General features: G+C 35.2%; 1 protein-coding gene across 4 annotated transcripts in view; it reads right to left on the minus strand.

Moving 5' to 3' along the window:
- Positions 1 to 17,875, minus strand: part of CADM2 (cell adhesion molecule 2) — a 404,147-nt gene extending 386,272 nt beyond the window's left edge. For 2 of the 4 annotated variants that reach the window (XM_039333778.1, XM_039333779.1), the window contains exon 1: positions 17,234 to 17,875. In XM_039333778.1, the coding sequence (XP_039189712.1) occupies positions 17,234 to 17,294 (61 nt within the window). In that variant the 5' untranslated portion in view covers positions 17,295 to 17,875. The remainder of the gene's footprint in view (positions 1 to 17,233) is intronic. The other 2 variants (XM_039333777.1, XM_039333780.1) reach the window with 2 other exon arrangements.
- Between the last annotated feature and the right edge of the window lie 3,751 nt (positions 17,876 to 21,626).

Here is a 21,626-nt window from a genome sequence, read left to right on the forward strand (position 1 = left end):
GGATACCACTTTTCAAGTACTGGGCATTCTGCAAAATATATTATATTGGAGTTGGAGAAGTCTATAGAGTCGTCTGGCTTACTGGTAAATTTAAGAAGACTCGGCTAAGCATTTTTACCTACTTACTGAAGTGCAAAATGAGGCATCCAATATAAATGTTTTAATGATGACACTTTTTTAAAAAAAATTCAAGGCTTACCAGTTGAAATTTCAGGGGGAAAAATGGTAAAAAGTGAAATAAAAAAATGGTTATTTTAATGTGAAAAAAAGATCAGTATCACAATGAACTTAGTTTACAGATCACAGAGAGAAAGAAGGTCTGATTTTAAAACTAATACTATCAATCTGATGATTATGACATGTGATTAAATTTATACTGGAAGACAGAATGAAACAATGGATTCATATGGAAGGCATACAAGAGTTTGATATATGAACCAAACGTTCTTTTTTCCCAAAGGATCATATAAAAGTAATCAATATAAAGAATGGATCTGCATTAGCTATATTTCAGGTTTGTAGGAAGAGAAGTTCAGATTGATTCAATTAATTCCTTTGATAGTATCTTCTGATTTTTATGACACATCCAGCGCAATTCAATTCAAGCTATGGAGACAATGAGATTTATATAGAATAAGATTTTTTTTTATAACAAAAATTTGCTATGTAGTAAGGAAAAGATAGAAAGTAAAACCATCAAGTACCTTAGTTTAATTTGTGTTAATAAGAAAGCAGTCAGAGAAACAGAAAATTGTCTTTAGATAGATTTTGAGAAATCAATAATTAATTATCACACATAACCAAAAGAAACAATTTCCAGAATGCACACTGGAGACAGAAGTAGACAATCTCCCTATCTCATTGTGAGAGATATTAGATATATATTTGGGTAAACAAAAGGAAGACAAATACTGTCAGAATCTATGGAAATCAGAGTATACCTATTGGTTCTATGCAAAAACTGCAATTGAAGGTAATACTTGGATGGCATTTAAAAAAAAAAATGTGATGGCTTTAATTCCAAAATCTGGACAACTGCTACATGATCATTTTGCTACCATACATTTATAGAAATTTCTATAAAGCTTGAGCTACATGAGCTATAGACTTTATCACATATATCACATAACTCTAAACATCAAAATTCATAGAATTTCTTACCAATAGTATTCAATCTTTTTTGATCTTATACCAGCATATAAATTATATATAATGTAATAATTACAATAAAATAGAGAAAAGTCATATTTGTAAAATAAAATAAGATAGCAATTATTAAACTGCAAAGTTCACATATTAAAACACAAAAAAAATATTAGAAATTTACAATTAAAGTTTACAATGAATAACTTTAAATGTTATAAACTAAGGCAAATAACTGTAAAATGAAATGAGCAATACTAACTACAATTTATAAAATATACAGCATTTTTTAAAAAATCAAATAAATCAAAAGGCTTATCTAATTAAATGTAACAACATTTTATTTCAATTAGTGAAAGAAATCTTAAAAGATTTGGATAGTATACAGTTTCTGATCCTTATCGCATATCAAATGAATGAACTAAAAAGCCCAGTTACAGTAAAATAATAGTTTTATTGGCTTTCCAGCTCAGGTTTCTGTCAAAGTTTTGCCTGACAAATATGCCGTAATTCCAGATTCTGAGACTGTAGCCATTTGGCTAAATATTCCCTTTGTAGCCATTTCTATTGATGGGAGAAATTAAGCTAGTATGAATGGGCAGCATGCACTAAGCATGCTTTGTTTTACATGATAAATTTAAATGATTTATTATTATGTATTATGTATATTATTATAAACTATGTATAAACTTAAAAAAACTTAAAGTAAAACAGGGATTAGAGGAGCAGATTTAATGCATGTGGAACAATTTAATTTTAAAATTAATATAATATTTGTTATTTTCATTAGTTTTCAATTTTCAGATTGCAGCCTAATTAAAATTGAAGAACCACAGTTAAAAATGAACCTGGAAAGGTTACAGCTTTCCATTGTCAGGAGGAAAATCTAGAATTAACTTTAACTCCCACTCCTCATCAAATTAGAAGTCTTTTTAAGTCATTCATCAAAATGTAATTTGGCATTACATCAAGTTATTTTTGACTCATGTTAAAGCACCAGTAACATTTATGATAAATATCCTCTAGGTATGTTCTTATAAGGAATAGAAAGCCAAAATTAAACCATGAACTGGAATCTGTTGAAAACTAGAACTATCTTTTTTCAGCTAAATTTTAAAAACTAATAGATTTTAGTTTTTTTAAATATTAAAATATTGAACTCAAAAAGTTTAAAATATTAATTTACAAAAATTTATTTGGTTTCTTATTATTTCTATTGAACAGTTAAGTAGTATAACCAAATGTGCATTTCATGACATTTACAAAGCTACCTCCACATTTACCATATACCTGAATGAAAGAACACATATTATCACCCTCATTGTTCTTCCAAGTTATTGCCAATGTTGTTGTTTAATTTTAAAACAACTGAAATAAACTATTGCAATGAAACACTAACTGCACTTAATGAAACAAAGAAACCAAATAGTACCATGTCCAAATTCTTATTTAAAAAGAAAAATGAACAGGAATAGGACTGAAAAACTCAGCCAAAAGACAAAGATGAAAGAATAGCACCATCTAGTTCTCTCTCTAAAAGTTTTCAAACATGCTTTACTTCCAAGAGAACAGACACTGCCAATAATTATATAATTTACAAATCCTGTATCTTGTAACATCCAACAATTAATAAACAACATTTTTATTGTTTAATACAAATCTAGAGAATACTATTAAAATCAAAGTAGAGTCAAAGATTTAATAAAATGGTAGCAAAATGACCATGTGGCAGTTATCCAGATACTGGCAGCAAGGTCTAGTAACCCTAAATAAATCTCTTGCCCAAAGTTATGCAAACAGGTAATAGAAATAGCTTAAAGCAGCTTTGTTTTTTTAAAAAAAGTTTCAAAGCACAGTTTCCATATCTAACACAACTGAAACAATCAAAGCAATATAATTCCAATAAAAAGTATGATCCTGAAAGTACTATACATTCGTCTACAAATTTTGTCATTGCACATTAACATGACACGCAGAAATAGATTATAAATGTAAAAGAAGCATGTAATTTACTGGCAGGTATGCACCAAAGTGCTATTAATTGTCAAAATATCAATATAGCACTGTGAAACAAAACAACAGAGGATCGTGGCAGCCTATCATGGCCTTCTTTCTGCTGAGCTGATGCCATCCAAAGGCTGCAAAGCTCCTTGACCTGCAGACCTGCCAATCAGGGATGTGATCTGGACATTCAGGAAAAAAATTGCAGACTCTTGTCTTAAAGCAGCAGTACTGAATTTGTAAATTTATTTTTCAACATTTTTAATCTTTTCATGAATAGTTCAATTTTCAAACTGTAGAAAGAATCCAGAGAAAGAAATATTTTGTGGAATATTAAAAAGGCAGAATATATTTCTCCAAAGAATCTTAAAGGCAGAAACGTCTCCCTCCACCACCACTCCGACAGAAAACTCAGCAGAAACCAGCTTTTAGAAATGCAGATGTAATAATCCATTCAGGAAGGCACCAACCTTTAGAAGCTGATGAGATTAGGAAGTCAAAGATCCCTAGAATCAACAACCCTTCACCCCCCCAAAAAAATCAACACAGGATATAGACATCAGCCACAGCCCCAGGGAAGCAGGATATGACCTTTAGGACATAATAGGATTAACCCACCATCAACAGAATACCAGAAAGGCACACTCAGACTCAGGTCAAAGTGCATGACAGAGGAAATACAAAGCCTCAAACAGGAACAACTCCAAACACAAAAGCCAAGAAAGATATAAAAACCCACCACTCCCAGCAACATGTGGTCAGCTTTCCCAGAGCCTTGCTTTTGTCTGGCTCTGCCCTTCAATAAACTACAACCTTCTTTCTAAAGTAGTCTCCATTTTGTTTATTCCAAGCTTGGACTGGACCCTGATGAAGATTTTTATTTCAACAAAACTATATAGATATTTTGTTAAATATCTATATTTTGTTTATTTTTAGATGAAAACATGGATGCAATTTTCAATAAGATTTCAATTTAATACAAGATCTTTTAAAAAAATCAGGAATACAAGTACATAGTAGGGCAGTGGAGAACTTTGAAAATAAATTGTGCCTCAGCACATTTCAAAGAACCTTTTAAGAATCAAATCTAAAACACATGTACACTCTATAAAAATCAAAAGACATTTTTCTTACTTTATTCTGTACCCATATTCTTCTTTGGCACTATTATGAAAAGTTTCCACCAATTGTCAAGAATTCTATGGAATCTTAAAGTGAGACCAGAAAGAATTTTCCAGAAGTGTCCTGTTTTTAACAATAAAATATCCTAGAAAGCAAATTTTAGAGACTTACATGCACATTTACATTTTGAGAGCATATTTTGGAACCTCTAAACAATGAGCTACTAGGAGGCACAGCTCCTCTTCATAAAATGGGTATGCTGATGTATATATGTAAACCTGTGCCTAGACTCTAGATCAGTAGTTCTCAACCTTTTTAATGCCGCAACCCCCAATCGGTCGTAAGTCGAGGACTACTCAACCAGTCGTAAGTCGAGGACAACTCAACTGGTGCAGCACCGTTTGCAGAATGGAACTTTTGGTGGGCTCAGCAGGACAGAGACAGCCTGGACAATTCCTATTGGCTTTTGAAAGCCAATAGAATTAGACTCTATTCAAGAGAGTCTATTCTATTGGCTTTCAAAAGCCAATAGAATAAAAGGGAGTAGCACAGCTAAGGAAAAGGGGAAAAAAATGGCGACTGCATTGTTTGGCGCCCCCCCGTCAAATGGTCGTTTGACCCCAAATGGGGTCCCGACCCACAGGTGGAGAACCACTGCTCTAGATATTTCCTATGTGCTATCTTTCCTGCCATATGCCTTTGTTTTCCAGAAAGCAGACATATTCCCCACCCAAAGAATTTGGCTACATTCTTTTCTAAATATTCTATGAGACACAACAAATGATGCTACAGATTAGTGCTTTCTCTTATGTTCTTATTATCTTATTTGTATTTAATGATTAAAATAATTGTTTTCCTTGTATGAGATTTAACATTTCATGACTACTAAGTATTCAGCTATTATTCTGGAAGGTAGGATTGAGGTTCCCTCAATTATAAATACAAAAGAAGGATTTCCTTGAGTATTCTGTTTTAAGCACCTAGTGATTTATGAGTCCTCACTGCTTGGGATCAAAATAACTAATCATAAGATTAGTATTTATTCCTATTCCTTTCAGTCACCTTATCTTAAGGCTAGTCCGCTTTCACAACCTGTAAAAAGGGTATCAGGATAGAAGATTGTTGATAAAGTATGCCAAATTGGCAGAGGATTATTACAAACTCAATACTATCAACAAAAATTGCAGCAAAAAGCAATATACAAATGAATTTATATCTAATTCAGAAACTGACTTTTTACATTCCAAAATAACTCATTTGGTATTTTTCTGTTAGGGAATAGTTAGAGCAATCTCTTGCCATATTGCATGGCAAAAATAGAAGCAGGTCCTCTAATACAGAGATAATCCAGCAGATGTAGGTCAGTTTGGTATTTTCCATTTGTTCAAATATTTATCCCTAAGCATCCACTGCAACTGACACTGAGAGGTAATTTGTCCTTAAAATTCCTATGAACTGTCAGACATTTTTAAGCTGCTAGAGCAGAATTTTTTTAAGTAGAAGTAGACATGAGGCTCTCACAAATACAAAAAACAAGGAACTGTATATGAAATTCTAGAGAAAATAATAAGAAAAGAAACTAAAATAATTGTTAAGCTGACACAGTAAACACAGGGTTTAAGTGGAAGATGTAGATCAATGCACTGCCTAGGCGTTAGTTATATGAATAGGTAAAGCATATTCCTATTTATTTCTCATTTTCCAGTTATTGATTACAGTTATTATGATTCCTTTGTTACATAAGGCTTTACTTTGTGATTGACTATCTCTTCTCTTCTAAAGAATAATTATTTAATTTTTTTCCCATAAGCAACAGATCTATGAATACCTAGAAACAAACAAAGTTATCACTAGAAGCTAACATGGCTTTGTCAAAAACAGATCATGTCAGACAAACCTTATTGCATTCTTTGACAAAGTGACTAAATTAGTGGACCAGCATACTGCTAGTATGCATGGACTTCAGTAAGGCATTTCTATCTTGGTAAGATAGAAAAAAATGTGGAATAGATAACACACCACCAGTTGTAACTGGCTATATTCAAACCAGCTGAATTCAAAGTTTAGTCATCGATGTAACTATGTCGACATGAAGGGCAGTTTGTAGTGAGGAGCCACAAGGTTTTGTCTTAGGCCCAGAACTCTTTGATATCTTCATAAATGATTTAGATCAAGGGATAAAAGGGGAATTCGTAAAATTTGTAGGTGACACCAACCCGAGGCAAATAGCTAATACTCCAAAGGATAGGCTCAAGATACAGAAGGATCTTGACATACTTGAACAATGGCCCTTTCTAATGTAAGTTATGTAAATGTAAGTTAATGTAAATTCAATGGTGAAAAAGTAAGGTTTTACACTTAGGCAAGAAAAACAAAATGCACAGGGATAAAATAGGTGGTACCGTGCTTAACAGCAGTAATTGTGAGAGGGATCTATGAGTCTTAGTGGACAATCACTTCAGTATAAGCCAGCAGTAAGCTACAGCTGGCAAAAGGGCCAATACAGTCCTAAAATGCATCAAGCGAGAGATAGCATCAAGGTCACATAAAATGTTAGTACAGCTTTATACTGTGCTGGGAAGACCACTTTTGGAATACTGTTTTGGTCACAATGATACGAATATGTTGAGCCTCTAGAAAACATGCATAGAAGAGCAACAAAGATGATTGGGAGACTGGAGATTAAACAGTGAAATGTTGTCTAGTCTAACAAAATAAGGACCAGGGCAGACATGCTATCAGGCTTCCAATATTTGAGGAGTTCAACCTACTGTCCAAAGTTCCTGAGAACAGGACAAGAAGTAACAGATGGAAGCTTAACAAAGAAAGGTTTAACCTAGAATTAAGGAAAAATTTCTGTCAGTGAGAAGAATTAATAAGTGAAACATCTTGCTTCCAGAAGTTGTGGATGCTCCATCACTGGAGGTTTTTAAGAAGAGATTGGACAGCCATTTGTCTGCAATGGTATATAGTCTCTGCTTGAGCAGTGGGTTGAATTAGAACACTTCCAAAGTCCCTTCCAGTTCTGTTATTCTGTAATCTTGTACAGTATATTGAAAATTGATAGTTTTTTTTACATTTTTTATTTATTTAGTTTTAATATTATATTATTATATTTGAATTCTACTTTATGTCTTGGAAGTTTAAGAATATAGTGGTCTTTCTTATTTTATCTCTATCACTGCAATCTTGAGACCTATTCCAAGCCTACAATGTGACTGACCCAAACCTACTTCATGAGCTACATTTTAAGCATAAACATTAAAAAAAAACACCTAGTTGTGTGTTCAGGTTTGTTTTACAAAGGAATGTTATTCTTGTGAGGATGTGGTTTCAAAAACTACATTTTCTTACAATAAGGTTATCATACAAGTTGAAAACACTCTGAATTATTTTTAAATTAAAATCATAATAATACACATTTATGTTTATGGATGAACTATGACTATATATGTGCACTGAGAACCATACACACAGCAGGAGTTTTTCTAATCTATTGAAACTGAAGATGCAAAGCTTTTCAGTTTAAATTTTATTTAGAAAATGACTTTCCTCTTTATCATTTGGAAGACAGATTTATAACTGCAAAAAAGATGAATTAATGAAAAGAGCATCTTTCAATACTTTTTAACAAAGTTTCACAAAATTTGAAATATATGCAATATTTACTATCTTGTACAATTTAAATTGAAATATAGAAATAGTATTTATATAATTTTATATAAATTATATAAAAGTATACCATTATGCAAAGCTTTAAAGAAGGGAGGTGCAATATGCAGGAACACCTACAAACACTACAACTTGCTAAAGCAAATATATGGTTTGTAAGTGCTGTCTTGGATGTTTCCGAATCTACTTAGCTATCTCTGCATGTCTGTGCATCCATTTGCATAATGTAATTAAGGAGTAATAATAAATTTAGATATTCAGATAGATTATAAAACACTCACACACACAAAACCACCTGTTTATTTGTTTTATAACCATCCTAATAAAAATATAATGTGGAATGTAATATTAATAATGTTTATCACATATTTTCTCTCTTTTTCTTCATTAAAACAATGGAAGAAATATGAGGCAAGTAAGAATAAGGGGATTCTTACATTATGTTTAACAAAGCCCTTGCAGCATAAATGATGTATTGATAAAATGTTGAAATATAGTTTGTAGTATGCAACACTTTAACCCAGTTCAATTCCTAAAAGACCATTCAATACTAAACTACATACACTCAAAAGCAAATATTTCCCAAATACCTTTTCCCCATAAAGTTATTTGGGTTAATAGCCATTCTATTACAAACTGTATCAAACTGTGGCCATCCACAAATGAAATTACTACTTTTGGAAAATATATTTTCCTCCTTCTTGTTGTCCCACTCCACCCCACAAGTGCTCTGGAGAGCTGAGGATCAAAAGAATTGGATAGCTATGTGCAGAAAACATGAAAGAAAAGAGGGAAAAAATCCACTAGATGTCACCCTATAAAACAATAAATATTCAAGACATTTTCTTTTTTAAATAACAATCAAAACTGTGCCCAAGTCTATGATATAGGTTTCCTTTATCTATAATACAGCAACCATATTTACCCCAATGAAAAATGAGATTAAATTTAAGGCCAGGTTCCCTCCCCATAGAACAATATTTATGTTGTATCAATACCTAATGTATATCACAGTTGTGTTTATACATTTTAATTACAACCACAGATTAAGATCCTGATCAATGTCCTGATATTCCACTGGAATAATCAGTTCTGGAGTTTCCCCATACCCTCTAATAAATGTATGCATATGACAAATATATGTGTATGCGTATATGCATATGGATTATATATTTGCTACAAATCACACCTGAAAAAAGTGGGTTCAGCATTAAAGGCTGAATATATTAAATATATTAACGATTACTAATGAAAAATATAAAATTATACTTAAAAGTATTAAAATATTTGTTTATAAAATATTTCATCTATAAATTAGTCAATCATATATTGTCTGATTGTACCAACTCTTCTGTCTCACATTTAGTCCATTCACATACATGTAAACACAGCAAACTCTACACAAATATCCCCTCTCTTTTTAAAAAGAAACAGGAAAGAGGAAAAGGAAGGAAAGGGAAGAATCTAATAAGAGAAAGAAGTAGTTATAGTGGGAAGGAAAAAGAAAAGACCGAAAAATTTTGCAGTGGAACAGATACATGGACAAGGAAGTGGAAGGTATTACAGAATGGGTTAAATTCAGAAGATGTTTATATTTCAGAGCAACTTCTAATTTTCATCATATTTTTATTAGTTAATCAGAATATAAAATACAAAAGAAAATAAAAATAATGGGGAACTAGGGGAGGGAAAAAAAGAAATGAGAAAGTGTGTAATAGAAGGGAGACAAGGAAAAAAGGTGCTGACTTCCAACGCTTTTTAGTAGAGTAGAATATTACATTACAACACCAACTTTTTTTTTACTTTTACTGCAATTGCTAATTTTCATGCATAATGAATTGCATACAAATAGTTCCTAACCATTTGTTTTTCTTGCCCACACTTTTTTTTAACCAACTTCTTATTCCTACCAGTGTAATATAAATTCTGCAAGACCCAAATGTTTAAGTCACAGATAATGATTTGGAAAAAAATACAGCTATTCCTCCTATAAGTAATTATGGTAATTTATTACAACAGTGGTATCAAAGGGTATGGACTTCAGTTGCAAATTTAGATGTGAATATGAGCATGTTGTTTATGTTTGGACTCAGACCAGACAGACTCCATAAAGTCTGTCAAGTCTGTCAAGTTCAAGTCTCCATAAAGCTTGCTGGGTTATTTTGGGCCAATCATCTTAGAGTGACTGTATTATAGATGGGATTTAAATAAATGATATTATTATTTTAACTGTTGGAAACCCTATGTAATTTTTATGCTGTTTAAATTATCCAATGTGCAACAGTGTGTTTTATTTAAAATCTTATAGTATAAAAGTTTGCAAAACATTCAATACTTGTTTTTAAAGTTACAAAGTTTCTTGAGTTTATCAGTTGATATGGTAAATGATCTTGAAAATATTTTCTGATGTCTAGAAATTTAGTTCTGAAAAATAGAGAATTGCATAGTTGCATAGAGATAAGATGTGAGTAATTCTTTTGAGCTAATAAAATCAGTCTTATGTATATTTCTTATATATGTCTTATGTATATTTCAACTTCAATTGGCACTATAATTGTCTATAGCACTGAAATAAAATCTGAAAACTTTGTGTTTATATATCAAGTTATCTATTCTTTTTAATTATAAAACAATCCATATTAGATCATCTGGTCATATACACATTCTATGGCTTCTTCGAGTATAAACTTAGTCTGAAAAACAAATAACAAACACATCCTTTCCATGTTGTGTTATTGGTTCACTGCTTTTCTACATTGTGAACAGGGTCCTGAACCAGGTTTAAACTACTCACAGAAAGTATATATTAAGTTTCCATCAAGAAATCATGAACATATGAACGTATTTTTCATTGGGTTTGGTTCAAGGTAGGGAACATAAAAAGTTTAGCAAAATTACAGTAAGAGATAGAGCTGCCAGCCCGTGGGCCGGTTGCATTATGCGGAAGCCGCATCCACCCCAGTTCCAGCACTACATCATGACACATCATGTGATGCGGCGAGTTTGACACCCAGATATAGAGCATGATGTAGTGATTAAGGCACCAGACAAGAAACTGTGAGACTTCTAGTCCTGTCATAAGCACAAAGCCAATTGTGGACTTTGGGACAGTCACTATCTCTCAGTCTGAGGCAGTGAGGTCTGCTCATACTTGTGGCACTGCCTGCCCACCAGGGCGATGCTGAGCTGAACACAGACCAAACTAATAGACCCAGGAGATAAGTCAGTTGGTCATGTTTTTTTTATTGCAACCTATGAATCTACACCCATTTTTGTCAAAATGACTCAGATGTTGCATTTGATCATGCAAGATGACATTTGTTGATCTGAAAAGTAGATCCTGCTCCTGTAGGGAAAATGTTATGATGATGATGATGATGACGACGATGATGATGAATCTCTCTCAGTCCCATGAACAAGACAATGGCAAACTACTTCTGAAAATCCTTGCCAAGAATATCTCAGGGAGTTGTAAAACAATTGCCAGAAGCAAAAAACCCAACAACAACCTGACTTGAAGGCATATTCACAATCACAGTAGCCTACATACAGAAGTCAACATTATAACCTAATGATACAATTACTGCAACTGAAGTCTTTCATAATACATTTGAGAAACTATGGGCTAAACTTTGATGGCAGTAGTGGAATAAATAGAAAAATAATAATAAGAAAAATAAGAAACAGTTAAGGAAAATAAGAGAAATTAAGTATTGAAAAAGAAAAAGATATGAAAAGAAACTCAAAATAACCATACTGAATGTGATTGATATAAGAGGAAGCAAAGGGAAAGTGTCAGGCTTTCAATGTTATTATATCCTACAAAATTTAAATAGCATTTCTATAATCATTGAATTCTTTTCTTGTCATTCAGTGAAAAATAGAAAAAATAATCAACAATTCAACTCTTAAAAAAACAAAAAGGCCTTGCCATTTTTACTACACAAAATTGCCAACAAAATAAGTCAATTACTTTGATCTTCAAAACAATGTCATGTTTGTGTGTGAGTGTCTGTGTATATGCGCATTCTGCAAAAAGGAAAAAAGTGAATCATTAGAAAAATTGTAGTTTTGAAGAATAATTAAAATTTTTGACTAGAAATTATTTCATGAGGACATTAGTTAAGACTCAAAGTAGAAAAATATACAAGCTGGTCTATGACTGAAAAAAAAAGGTTTAAGTAAATATCAAATATTCTAACTTCAAGCTACTTTTGTTGATACATTATATTCCCTTCTTTTCTATTTAACAGCAAAAAGAAATTTTAATTGTTTGAGTGTGCGCATGTGTGTGTACACACACACACATATATATATACACATGTATGTATAGATAAATTTATACTATTTCATGGTTTTATTCACTCTTTACTGTTCTCACTTTGATTTTTAATAAACATTAATATTTATTATAAATAATAAAATTACTATCCGTGTATGTTAACAAATCAGGAGTATAAGACACCAAAAAGATCAACTTTAAAAAGAAAGGGAAGCAATATGATAGAAAGAAAAACACCCAAACCACAAAAGAAAGATTTTTAAATACTCATGTCCATTTCACTATAAGTTATGGCTTATATACATAAATATTATCATGCACATCTGGCAGAAATAATGTATTATATCCATTTTATTTGTACCATTGCACTGTATGAAATATACACATTAATCCACCAAATGTCTAATTTTTACATTGAAATTAACATCCACATTGGTAAGGCTTATTTCTAAGATGTTTTGTTTCGATGTATCAGTATACATGTTTTATTATCATTCTGTAAAAAGTATTTCACAAAATATGAACATTCTTGTCATGTTCAAAGCTTATACCTTACTTAAAAAAATACTGTGTTTAACCTTTTTAATAAATGGAAGAATTACTGTTTATGTGGAATATAATATTTTAATACATGGAATGCACAAATACATAAATGTAACATATTAAATAATTTTAAGCCACCACTTTTATTCAAATTATACTTTAGAAAATGATATAATCACACCTTTTGTTAAGTAGATGTGTCTTAGGGAAGGGTGTTACCTGGTATTCGGCTGTATACTTGATCAAAATATAGTTCTATGCATCAGCTTGTACCAACATGGCAACCTTAAGATATTAGAATTAACTATTGGAAGTTCCTGAAATCTCAATAGCTTGGGGTTCTAAGAATTGTCATTTCAAGTGTCTGGATGCACCAAGTTTGGGAAAGTCTTCTTAACTTGATAGATCTCATGTAAGTATTGAGAGAGATGTTAAAAATGATCTGGGTATATATCATTTTGACCAAACTACTGCAATTTTGTAGCACATTATTTCTAGTATACATTTAAGCAAAATCACTGTCTTATTTTTAACGGGGTAAAAAAAACATTCTAATTTATAGATGTGTCAGCACATGTTTTGAAAGAGTCATAAAATGTTAGTTAGTCATCTACTGACAATCATTTACTGATATTAGATGTATCAGAATATACTTGTCTGATAGATTAGCAATCATTTGATGAGATTTTTATTTCAGTAAGACTATAATTGATCTTTAAAGTATTTATTCTGTGTTACTGAAATCCCAATGAACTATTTTGTTAAAAAAAAAATACTGTACTTTGTATTTTCAGAAAGGCATAGCAACTTAAAACACTGGATGCTATTTGCATTATCTCACAGCAGGGGGCTATAGCAGCTACAATTCTGGGCCAATTCTTACACCTTTATATACTTGAAGTACAGTAAAATGTTTATTGCTGCAATCTTCGTACCATATATGAAATACACGTTTTTAAAATATAATATTTTATCTATGATTAGTTTTAAACTGTTTAGTGAAGCTTTTAACTGGTTTTTGTAGGACTGATAAAATATTAAGCAACTCTACCTGTTACGCTTCTAAAATTTTCCAGATAAAAGTAATACAATGAAGCATATTAATGAATAAATATAATATACTTAGTTATATAATGGCTATAAGATTTGTAAGTAAGCTTATACCCACAATAATTGGGAGCACCTTTACTATATCCAGTAGCAAGAGAACTTAAATTTTATACTTATATTTAAATCTAGGAGAAAAATGTCTGGCCTCATGAAATAAAATCTTGAACTCATTTTTTCACTGCCCACTAATATCTTCATTCTCATAAGGCAGTGTCAATCTCCATACAACCTGATGATCTATTATCTCCTTAAAAGTATTCTGGATTTTTGCAGTTGGCCTCCTGGTTAAAAGAGGTTATCACAACAAAATCATATTCCTATACAAATTATATTTATTACCCAGCTTCAATTCTAGATAAAAAAGAGATTTCATCTGTCCATTTTTCTTTCCTTATTTTGTTAAATCAAGATTTCATTATCAAGTCCATTGCAATGAATACAACTACCTTCATATAAGGAATGTAGGTACCAGACGGCTTTACATTTCAAAAGATTTGTATTGTCCTCAATTTTAAAAAAGTGAAGCTTTTTCTAAGTATTGACTGAAAATCTTGATTTTAAATTTATTATTGTAGTTTCACTGTTTATCTACAAATTAGATAAGGAGTGTGGGTAGGGAAAGTCTATGTGCATTAGAACAGACAAAAGTTGAGAAATGATTAAATTGGCTGAACTTCCAAGCAAGTTTATTAATATTACATAATAGTATTAATGACTAATGGTCAAACCCATGTAGAGTTATTAACATAATAAGAAATTAAAATGAGGTTAAATCATGTATAACTATTAAGTGTAGCATACTTATGTTATAAATACATACTGACTTCTTATTGTTTCATTTCTGTCATATGAAGACACAACAGGCTTCTGTATATTGGAAAAATTCAGTCATTTTGAATTATAAGAACGAAATCAGTCAAAGTATTTTACAGAGCATCTTCTCAGTCAGACCTGCAAGGGTGACTATTCGAACTCTTATTTTCATCAAGGACTGCTGGAAACAAAACTGACAAATTAAGCCAAACAGAACACCCCACTTTTTACAATATAGGGCAAAATACCAGGTAGGTGATGTAAAAAGAAACAGATTGTTCTTTATCTGACTGGAAAAGGACCAGTTTGATTACCTTTATAACAGCAACAGCAAAAAGCAACTCCTTGCATGGCATTTCTCTTTTACCTGATGCTGCCTGCAGTGGTGCATTTTTTTTTCCTTCCTGGCACAATCACTGAACTGCTGTTTTTTTTAAAAAAAAAAAAAATACACGTATCTGGACAGGCAGCCACAATTTTACACTATTAGTTTACTCTGTAATACAGTGTGCATGGAATGCAGCTGACTCCATAGCCTAAAATATATCAAGTTTTTGTTCATCAGAAACAACCATGATTACAGTGATAAAAAAAAATCAATAAAGAGAGCTTCCTCCTCCTTTTGCAGCAAAGAGAATTGACAGTTCACATGGAAATGTAACAAGAGAGGCAACCCCCTACATGTGCCACCTGCCAGATTCCTCAATAAATAATCCCATACAAGAGCACAACAGCAGCTCCTTATATTGTGACATTCCCAGCAGTTCCCAGAGATTAGTAAGAAAAGCAAATAGCCATATAAAATCATTTCAGTTCCCAAACACAGTCATTCCACCTCTTTTCAGCACTTGCTTTAAAACTCGAAAGATAAACCTGGGGGGGGGGGCTATGCAGATTTACAAATCCAGCAGAATCAGACTCACTTAAAAGATTACTTCTGCTTTGGGGATATATGGAGCAAAGGCTTCCACTGCTTTCTCTGGAGACCTTATATCATACCATGGCAATTGCATGGAGGCATGGAATACCATAAAAAAAGAAGAAGAAAGGGAAAAAAATCAACCAACTTTATACTACCACTCCTTGCAAACAGATTACACTATGAACATGGTATCACAAGGTCAAAACTGTTTCTTAATTAGAGAGCATAGCGAGATTGAGACAATTTTTTAGACTCAGACAACATGATGGTGGGAAAGGGGCAAATGCCAACCATCCTGAAGAAAACATGGAGAAGTTGCTTGCTGACCTCATTTGAAGCCTCTAGAAGCAAACTAGATGGTTGTTAACACTCAAGGATCTTTCATCCTCACAATTTGGATTTTAACTGTTACATTCTCCCATTGCCTGTGGGAGAGGAAAAACAGGCAGCAAAAGGACCCTACAACCACATACTCGAACACTGCAGCCATAAAGACATGCACATACACGCACACATATCCATTACCCTTATTGCACATTCCAACACCACAGCCACATTCTCAAAGGAACAAGAAGGATCAACGGAATCCTTCTGTGGATTCCTTAATAGACATTTACTGTTCACCACTTACCACAATTTTACAGAGCTAAAAGAGATAGTGTTGGAAGCTTGAAATAAGCTGCTGTGCTTTCTACTTATTTAACAGCCACTTATTTTCAGATTCATTCATTCATTCACATGAGCAAAATACCTTACACGGTTTTTCCAGTGTAATGTCTGAATTTCACTTACGAGGTCAATATGTGTCAACGGAACATAAATTAGGAAGAAAACAAGGGAACAAATAATGTAAAACAAAGAACTGAAGGGAACAAGGGGCTGCGAGGATGCACTACTGTACATATTATAGGTTATGGCGGGAGGAGAAAGGGGTCCAATATTTCGCTTTGCTCATCTTTAAGACTCCCTTTTCTCACCAGCCACACTTCTATAGTCTTATTGTCTATGCCCTCCTCCCCCCCTCCCATTTTAGCTTTTATACTCCTGGGATGATTTTGCAGTGCACACGTTGTTCACCTCACTGCATTCCCCTTCTCACTTTCCTAGACCTATTTGACAGGGTGAAAAAGAGTGGCAGAAGGGGAAGGTTGCAAGGAGTTGAAAGGGAGAATGCGAGCCTCCAGAGGGAGGGAGGGAGGGAGGGCACGAGGGAAAGACTATTAAGGGCGGGCAGGAAAGGATTAATGTTTGTGCAGCACTTTAAGGACAGAAAGCTCTTCACAAGTGGGGCTTTTATAGAAGAGAACACTGGAGGGTGAAGGATGAAAGAAAGAGGCAAAAAGGAAGAGAGAACCAGAAGAAGGCAAAGGAACCCCACAGCTAAAGATGCCAGGCATGTGGGAGAGGGAGGCGAGGGGGGAGGGAGAGAAGCAAGAGACGAAGACAAATGAGGAACAGGTTGAGGGCAAAGCTCCAGGGGGAGAGGAAATAAGGTCAACGGAGGAATCTTTATAAAGCAGCTGTGGCCTCTTCAGCCCTACGGATCTCACCACCTTCGGACGCACACCATATTCCTAAGTTGGAAGAGAGCGGGGGCCAACGAGGGGGACGGGCGGGGGTGGTACCTTGTATAAGGATCCCGCAGAGGCTGTATAAGCGCAAGACGACGCTCGGTTTCAGCCGCATCCTGGAGGTTTCCCTCCGGCTGGCTGGACGTGAAGCAGAGAATCCCGCGGCTACTGCTGCTGCTGCTGCTGCTACCAACCGCAGCTTCCTCCTCTTCTTCCTCTTCTCACCGGGCTCGTCCTTCCCTCAGCAAAAACCGCCTCCTCCTCCGCCGCCGCCGCCGCAGTGTCTCCCTCAACCTATCCAGCGGGTAACCACGAGAACCAGGCTCGCGCGGGCGTGCAGCGGCGAAGAACTGCTGTCGGCACGCTTTTCTCTTCCCATCAATTCGTTCCCAGCCCTGTCCTTTTTTTTTTTTCAGATGGGCACAATTGCACCCCCACACACGCACGCACACCTCCTTTCTTTCGCTGAGCCGTCTATCCGTTCCTTGAAATGTGACAGAGCTGCTTTTTTCGTCTTCGCCGGTCAATCCGACTAAGGAGATGGGGTGGAGACAGCTGCCCTCGTCTTCCTACAGCTTCGCACGCGCTCTCTCACCTCGACTCGCAGGGAGAGTGCTCCGCTACCCAAGCCGCTTTTCCAGCTCTAGACACAAGGACAATCTCAGCGCGCGCACCTTCTCCTCCTCTCTCTCTCTCTTTCTCTCCCTCTCTCTCTCTCCCTCCCCCCTCCCCCTCCTTTCTCTTCCAAATCACCACCCCCTTCCAAACCACGCTTTCCTTTCTGACTAGCCACACCTCCAGACTTCCAGACCACGCCCCTCCCAGAGATTTTGATAAATCTCCCCCGCCCGCCCCCGTTCGCATAGCCATGCTCTCCTTGACAACCGCCCCTTTTCATGCTTAGTACGTGACAGACAGTAGCACCTATCCAATAAAAAGGACGCATTGTGTACATTCTGTCCGTTAAAGGAAAGCAATAAGAAGAATAAGAAAAGAATAAGAGGAGGATGATCTTAAATATTTGAAGGAAACTTATTGCTTAGAGTTACCAGCTTTCCAGCCTCTACTCCGGACTGGCAAGTACTTAAACCTATTAAAATTACAGCTAGGCATTACTTACAAGCCAATGGAAGAACAGACAGAAGAATAAAAGGTGGGGAACATCGGAAGTAGTAGACACGCTATCCAAAGGTAATTCTGAAAGTGGCTGGCTTTTCCTCAGCTCCCCCCACCCCCATTTATTTATTCATTCATTATTAACTTGACAGGTTGGGAACGAAGCAAGTGCCCAGCGGCCTGAAACAGCACCCATTTGAGAGCTATTGAGAAGCAGAGAGTGAACAAGCAAGCAAGTCTGGGAAAATGGGTCACTGCGCAGGCAGCCGCACAACTGAAACTAAAAAGCATGATTTGCTATGTATGTAAACTATGACAAGGGAATGGGAAGATTATCGAACAATGATTGAGGGAGAAGAATAAATGAGGAAGGAGGCAGTGACAGGTGACCTAAAATAATAGGCACATGTGGAATAATCATTGAAAGAAGAAAGTGAAAATAAGTTTCATTAAAAAGTACAGGATTTAAATTAATCTCCTTTTCTTTTACATCTCAGTTCTGTTCATTTTTTTTTTTTCCAGATCAAGGACATATCCACATAGCCACTATCAATACAGTGCAAGGTCACAACCGCATCTGGTCCTGCATGATGTGACCATCTGCACCCTGTGGTTTGCCCATTTCTAAGAAATCCTAATGGCTCATCTACCAGAGCTATTGTGCTTTTTGACATAGTAAGTTTGGGCCTTCAGTTGGCACACTGGGCCAACTGAAGATATAATACAGTTTCAAGAAAAACCCTTTTTGTCTGCGTTTCAGCCTAGAGCCATCCACTTATTCAGTATTTGCTCACTTGAAAATCAGACCAACTTCCTTTTTTTATAAAATTGTTGAGGTAACTGGCCTAGCAATTGTAACATCCTGTTCATCAAATGTTTTTTTTTTTTCTGCCATCATATTCTAGTTCAGTAGGCTACTGGTCATCATAGCTCTAGATCAGTGGTTCTCAACCTTTTTAATGCTGTGACCCCCAACCGGTCATAAGTCGAGGACTACTCAACCAGTCGTAAGTTGAGGACTACTCAACTGGTGCAGCACCGTTTGCAGAATGGGACTTTTGGTGGGCTCAGCAGGGCAGAGACAGCCTGAACAATTCCTATTGGTTTTTGAAAGCCAATAGAATTAGACTCTATTCAAGAGAGTCTATTCTATTGGCTTTCCAAAGCCAATAGAATAAAAGGGAGTAGCACAGCTAAGGAAAAGAGGAAAAAATGGCGGACTGCGTTGTTTGGCAACCCCTGTGAAATGGTCGTTCGACCCCAAATGGGGTCCCAACCCAAAGGTTGAGAACCACTGCTCTAGATAAACTAAGCATTCAAAGTTACTTTGGGTAAGCTTTAACAAATAGTGTGTTCTACATGCTTTTTTTCATTTTTAGCTGTGGCAGTTTATTTGTGCTAGACTTTATATCTAAGAACTTATATGTGGAATTACAATGCTTTTATAGCTTTAAACCTCTTTGGGAAAGTGCAAACTAATAAAATTATGAGAGGAATTGTAAGTGTCTACTGAACACCATTTCACTGTGTAATTCCTAGAAGTCAGCAGCTATGGTATTTTTGATTTGCCAATGTACTGGCCAATCTGGTTGATCTTTTGTAAAAACTAACATTAGTGAATCAGGCTTCTCTGCAGTCTGATTTTTTTTCGTATATTTCCCCTTTATTTGTACTTATGATTCAGTTGCTCTATAGCAGTATTTCTCAAACTTGACAATTTTAAGGCATGAAGACTTCAACTCCCAGAATTCCACAGCCAGCAACGCTGGCTGTGGAATTCTGGGAGTTGAAGTCCACATGCCTTAAAATTGTCAAGTTTAGGAAACACTGCTCTATAGCTGCATGATCTGATGCTCATATTCAAGTCCAACGTCAGGCAATGGCTGACGATAATCCCAGCAAAGTGCTGCTGTGGAATTATATGGTGGAGAAACCAAATCATTTCTCTCATATGATCTGGGACAAAGCCAAAGTCCAAAAGAAATTCCAATTTAACCTTCAAAACACTGATATGTTGACCATGTGGCATACAGACTAGGGACTTTCCATACTTGGTGAAAGAATATAACAAAATCAAAAGTACATCAACTGGAGTACAAGAGTTAGTAGCCAAAAACGGTAGGTCTGGAAATGACCATACATGACTCCATCACATCCCATACAGACTGGCTTCAGAGAGGTTGGAACATAGCATCCACAGCCACCACAGTTCTTTAATGTTTCTTCAAGCCATTGCTGGGGAAGCACAGTTTCTGCATAACATCTTAAGGGAGTTTTGCTTCCATGAAATTGCTGCTGGCCTTTCCAACATATCCTAGAGCTCAGAGGAAGATTCTTCTTAGAATACAGAAGTTGGTGATGGGGAACTTTAAACAATATCCCATTAGATGGGGCAGAGGATTGCCTGATATAGCAATTGCCCAATACTACAAAGCATATCACTGGAATATATTCCTTTTTAGTTTTATGTTTCATTATTACAAATTTGACTAGTAGGCTTGTAGCACTCACATTATCAATGGCTCAACTTAATATAGAAGCAGTCACAACTATAGTTTGGTGCATGCATGGGCAATGTGCAAAAGCAGTGGGTAGTGCTGAGCAAATCTGTGTCTGTAAAAATCATTGAATCAATGACATAACCCTCTTATGGATATGTTTGAGAAGTGTTTGGTTCTGATTGGCCATGAAACATATGGAGGAGGGGGAATATAATAGCAAATGCAGTCGTTGGCATGCTAAGATGTATGACTATCAGAAGAGAAGCATTAAGGCAGTGGTTCTCAACCTGTGGGTCGGGACCCCATTTGGGGTTGAATGACCATTTCACGGGGGTCACCAAACCATGCTGTCCGCCATTTTTTTCCCTTTTCCCTAGCTGTCCTACTCCCTCTTATTGGTGGCCACACCCACTTGGGGGTCACCACAACATGGGGAACTGTATTATGGGGTCACGGCATTAGAAAGGTTGAGAATCACTGCACTAAGGCTACTTACTCTGAATAGGGCATGTCAACTGTTCAAAGTAGCAGGAAGTTGAAATCAGAATTTTCTACTTTGACCATCACTGGAATGCATGGCTGAATGAATTTCCCCAAAATAGTTTATAATATTATGGTCTTACAGTCACAATGTTACATTATAGTGAAGTTCACAGGCATCCGCAGCAAACTAAAATTTCAGCAAAATTACAAAATATGTATTCTGATGCTAACAAGATAAGGTCGTACATATTCATTTAAGTAATTCACATACAAAAAGGGCAAAGTTCATGTCATAATGCTGCAATGCACATTTTTTTTAAATTTGTTCCCTTGCCCTTTCCCAGTGT

This window comes from Crotalus tigris, unplaced genomic scaffold (genome assembly GCF_016545835.1).
Source record: "Crotalus tigris isolate CLP2741 ecotype Arizona unplaced genomic scaffold, ASM1654583v1 scf7180000024508.2633422, whole genome shotgun sequence".
Lineage (NCBI taxonomy): Eukaryota > Metazoa > Chordata > Lepidosauria > Squamata > Viperidae > Crotalus > Crotalus tigris.